General features: G+C 43.7%; 1 protein-coding gene across 1 annotated transcript; it reads right to left on the bottom strand.

Annotated features, from left to right (window-relative positions):
• Positions 1-2,976: 2,976 nt before the first annotated feature.
• B3GNT8 (UDP-GlcNAc:betaGal beta-1,3-N-acetylglucosaminyltransferase 8) lies at positions 2,977-4,046 on the bottom strand. Its single transcript, XM_033953712.1, has one exon. The coding sequence runs from the start codon at positions 3,998-4,000 to the stop codon at positions 3,050-3,052; it is 951 nt and encodes a 316-aa protein (XP_033809603.1). The 5' UTR covers positions 4,001-4,046; the 3' UTR covers positions 2,977-3,049.
• Between the last annotated feature and the right edge of the window lie 1,202 nt (positions 4,047-5,248).

A 5,248-nucleotide genomic window follows, 5' to 3' on the forward strand; every position in this document is an offset into this window, starting at 1 on the left:
TACTTCTGCTACCTCTATTAAGCCTACCTTCTTCTTTTCCTTTCACTGAGGTATAAAGGTACATAAGAATTGCCGCTACTGGGTCAGACCAGTGGCCCATCGTGCCCAGCAGTCCGCTCACACGGAGGCCCCAAGGTCAAGACCAGTGCTCCAAATGAGTCCAGTCTCACCAGTTTAGCATGAACTTGTCCAACTTTGTCTTGAAACACTGGAGGGTGTCTTCACCTATAACAGACTCCAGAAGAGCATCCCAGTTTTCTACCACTCTCTGGGTGAAGAAAAACTTCCTTACGTTTGTGCGGAATCTATCCCCTTTCAACTTTAGAGAGTGCCCTCTCGTTCTCCCTACCTTGGAGAGGGTGAACAACCTGTCCTTATCTACTAAGTCTATCCCCTTCAGTACCTTGAATGTTTCGATCATGTCCCCTCAATCTCCTCTGTTCGAGGGAGAAGAGGCCCAGTTTCTCTAATCTTTCGCTGTACGGCAACTCCTCCATTCCCTTAACCATCTTAGTCGCTCTCTTCTCTGGACCCTTTCGAGTACTACCGTGTCCCTCTTCATGTACTGGCGACCAGTGGTGGATGCAGTACTCCAGGTGAGGGCGCACCATGGCCCAGTACAGCGGCATGATAACCCTCCTGATCTGATTCCCTTCTTTATCATTCCTAGCATTCTGTTCGCCCTGTAGGTTACTAAGGCTTTTCTGATCCAAAAAATATTTCTAATAATTCCCTTTAAAGTGGGTTAACAAGGCAGTTACGCTACTTTTTATCCAATAAAGAGGATAATGCTCAACAGCTATTCACAAATGTAGTATTGAATTAGCCTAATAAAAAAAAATAATAAAGGGAACCATATACAACTTGTTTAACCCTGATTCCTATGTATCCTATTGCTTTTTAACCTTCTCATAAAGGCACATAGCTAGCCAATCAATTTTCCCACAATGAGTATGCATGAGATAGGAGACCCCCCTTCTTTGCAAATTCATCTCATGTGTGTACATTGCAGGAATCCTGAAAACCCAAGTAGCTAGGTGTGCCTCCAGGAATGGATATGTAGAGCAGGGCTTTCCCACTCTAATGACACACCATCACCATCATTTGAACATTCAGAATAGTTACAGAGTATAGGCTTGAGAAATTTGGAAACTTGGTTCATGCAAATTTTTCTTATATATTAAATATAGATAACCTGACAACCCAACTGGTAGATCATCAGGATAGGCTTGGAAAGATCTACTCCATAGGATGAAGGGACCTAAGGGGTTTCCAGAGCTCACGAATAACGATGTTTCTATTTTTCTTCTAATGGTTAAAAGGCAACAGCAGTGAAAAGCTAGTGGTAATTTATTAAAAATCAGTAAACAACTTTTATAAACGGTGGAATTGATAAGTCCAAAGTTCTCAAAACGCTAGTGCATTAGCCCAACATATTTCAGCGACTAATGCTTGCATCAGGGATAGATTTCAATAAAAATATACAGTACATCAATTGGATCCTTGAGCACAACCTTTGAAGTGTTAATAGATAGCCGCCTAGGTGGATCATTTGCCCAACTGATGCCTGTTTTTATTGAAATCTACCCCTGATTTAGGGGTGATCATTAGTGAAGACATGAAAACTGCCAATCAGGTGGAGAAAGCTTCATCCAAGGCCAGACAGATGCTGAGTTGTATCCATAGAAGTTTTGTTAGCCGGAAGCCCGAGGTCATAATGCCATTGTACAGAGCCATGGTGAGACCTCATCAGGAATACTGTGTACAATTCTGGAGGCCACATTACCGTAAGGATGTGCTGAGAGTTGAGTAGGTTCAGCGAATGGCCACCAGGATGGGCTCGGGGCTCAAAGGCCTCTCATACGAGGAAAAGCTTGAACAAATTGCAGCTATACTCTCTCGAAGAACGTAGGGAGAGGGGAGACATGATTGAGACATTTAAGTATATCACTAGCCGTGTCGAGGTGGAAGATTATATTTTCTTTCTTAAAGGACCTTCGGCCACAAGAGGGCATCCGCTGAAAATCGGGCGGGAGATTTCATGGCGACACCAGAAAGTATTTCTTCACAGAAAGTGGTTGACCATTGGAACAAGCTCCCAGAGCAGGTGATCATGGCCAACAGCGTGCCTGATTTTAAGTATAAGTGGGATGCCCACATCGGATCTCTATGAGGGTAGTGTAAATGTGTTGCCGTCAGAGTGCGATCTCTAGGAGGGTAGTTAGGGAGGGTTAATAAAGTGGACAGACTCAATGGGCTATGGTCCTTTTCTGCCGTCATTTTCTATGTTTCTATGATGCGGGCATTAGCTGCCAAAACATGTTGGGCTAATGCACTAACTTGAGAACTTTGGACTTATCAAGTCCACTGTTTATAAGGTTGTTTGCAGATTTTTAATAAATTACTACTGAATTCACTGCTGCTGTGCATTTTTACCATTGAGATTGCAGCATTGAGATCTCTCTTCTGCTTATGATCTATTTTTCTTCTTACATAAAATATATCAGGTCCTCCACCAGCTCCAGGTTTGCATAAAGTAGAAACAGCACACAGCTGTGGAACAGAGATGGGGATGTGGAAATTACAGTGTTTATTAACACCTGCTCAAACAGCCCTTTAATAAGAGGACTGGCACAGTCACACTGGGATTAAAAGGAAGGGACAGAGCAGTGGCATAGCAAGGGTGAGGGTTGCCCCTCCCCCCGCTCCTTCCCTTCTCTCGTACCTCTTTAATTTTCCTGCCACGAACACCATCACGAACTTGCCCGTGTCAGTGTTGGCTCTCCCTCTGATGTTACTTCCTAGACATGGGACCTGGAATAGTTGTCAGGGAGAGAGCCGACACGAAGGAGGGCAGCAGGTTTGTGATGCTGCTCGTGCCAGGAAAAAGAGGTACGGGGGTAGGGAAGGGGTGTGTGGCAGGGGGTTCAGGGAGGAGTGGGGGGCAGAGAGGAGGATGGGTACTGGCACCCCCACCAAGATGATGCCTGGGGTGGACTACTCCAAACTATGCCACTGGGGCAGAGTACTGTATATCTGCAGGGCACTTTCAGCAACTAAGGGCTGGGTCTTGCAACAGCCTCCAGAGATGAAGATTTTGTTGTGGGCTTCTCTGGTGTACTAGTAGTAACGTTTTATGTGTACATGCATTATCTCTGTCTTTAGCAGATATGTCAAAAGTCTGAAATTTAGGGTGCGCCAAGGGCTCTATACCTAATGCTTTGAAGCACAGTCCCAAGTAGACATCATCAATAGGGAAAAAGACTATATAATGGGAAACTAAATACAACAATTTAGCCAAATGCCCGGTGAAGATAAAGCCCCCACCTCCAGCATAGGCTGGATATGGGCCAGAATAATATGACTCCGGGATGTAATATTTGCTGTTGCGCTTTCGGAAGGGCAAAGCATTTGTAATAATGTGCCCCATATAAAGGGCCTCAGCTATTGGATACGTCAGAGAATGCAGGTAGTTGACGATGGCCATTGTGTTGGCAAAGACGTCATCATCACCTTTAAAGATAAAATGAGCATCTTGGCAGTACTCTGTAGTCCACTTCAAAAATAAGTTATCCTTCAATGTCAAGTTGAAGAAAGAGTCATGAAAGTCCCATTGGAGAATATCCTGGAACCGCTGGCCCTCAAATAGAAGGAGGTGCTGCAAGTTTGGCTCAAAGTCCCCATTTCTCATTCCCAAAAGAAAGACTCTTCGGACCCAGAGATTTCCATATGCAGTTTCTCTGCCCCAAGTCTCCCTGACTGCTTGTCTATTAATGAAGTTTTGGGGCATGGACTTGATGGCAAGTAGTAAGAATATTTGGTTCCCAGCACACTTTTTGGGTTGGTTAATCACTAGGGGGAACTGATGGCAGTTACTGTACAAGAGGAACTGCTTATATAGGTCTGGATAGGAGTCAAAGTTGCTGATCTCTTTGGTCACGCCTGGGTTGGCTCCACAACTCATGGAGACATTGGCTCCACTCTCCAGCTGTTGGAACATCTCATGCTGTTTTCTGTTCCAATAGGCATCAACTACTGGGATTTTCTTCCTCAGTTCCTGGGAAAGGTTGAGCAGCAGAGTCCTGTATCCATCATCTTCTAACAAATCTTTCTCTGTCCCCATGAAAGACAATCTGTTCATGGCAGAAAGCTTCCACTCCAATTTGGATCGATGAAATGGAAGTTCTGACGGGGGTAGGTTATCAGTGCTCCAGTCAATGAAAAGTTTCATGGCCAAGAGCATGAAGAGAGCGCAAATGAAGGGTAACCATTTGGGGCATCTCATTGCCTCTCTTCCCAACAAAATCTGCAGCAAGAAACAACATAGACTTGTGCCTTTTCAACCATTAGTTTGCCTTGCTGTAACATGAATATAAACAAAGACAGTAATTATAATTAGTTAATATAGAATTTATAACTTACACTCCCCCCCCCCCCCCAATTCTGGTATATTTTCTGGCTATGGAGAATGACCAAATGTATAGAATTCCTTTTCCATGTTTTCAGGGGATTCTGTAGATTAGGAGAGGATGGTTCTGTCCCTAATTTCTATATGACTATGAGGAAATTGTAACTGATACGTGTGGCAGTGATTAAAACACAGATGTTGCATATTTTTTAAATTTTATTAGAACTTTTTTAAAAAGTCACATAACCACAGTAATTCAGGAAATAAGTAAATATAAAAAGAAATAAAATATTATCCACTGTAAAATAATAGTTAGAAACATGATGGCAAATAAAGGCCAAATAGCCCACCTAGAACCAGGCAGACTTCTATAGTCTGAGCTCTGAAAATGGCAAGGATAAATCAAGATCAAGAATGACATCATATCTTATGCTACGTGTTTATCTTGTTGGACAGACTAGATGGGACTAACCATACAGGTCTTTATCTGCTGTCATCTACTATGGCACTGTGTTTCCCCAAAAATAAGACAGTGTCATATTAATTTTGGGTCCAAAAAATGCACTAGGGCTTATTTTCTGGGGATGTCTTATTTTTTATGTACAACAATCATCTCTCCCACTCTACCCCAATTCTTCCTCTTTCCTTTCTCCCCTCCATATGCAGCATCATTCCTCCCCTCTCGCCCATCCCCTTGTGCAGCAGATCCCTACCGACCCTCCCCCCATGAGACTGACATACCTCCGCTCCGAGGCCTCCTAAAGCAGCAAGGGTGGGGTTCACTGAATCGAGTCCAATTTTTTCGGCAAATTGGGCAGCACTAGTGTCAGGGATGGAGTC

This window comes from Geotrypetes seraphini, chromosome 8, assembly GCF_902459505.1.
Source record: "Geotrypetes seraphini chromosome 8, aGeoSer1.1, whole genome shotgun sequence".
Lineage (NCBI taxonomy): Eukaryota > Metazoa > Chordata > Amphibia > Gymnophiona > Dermophiidae > Geotrypetes > Geotrypetes seraphini.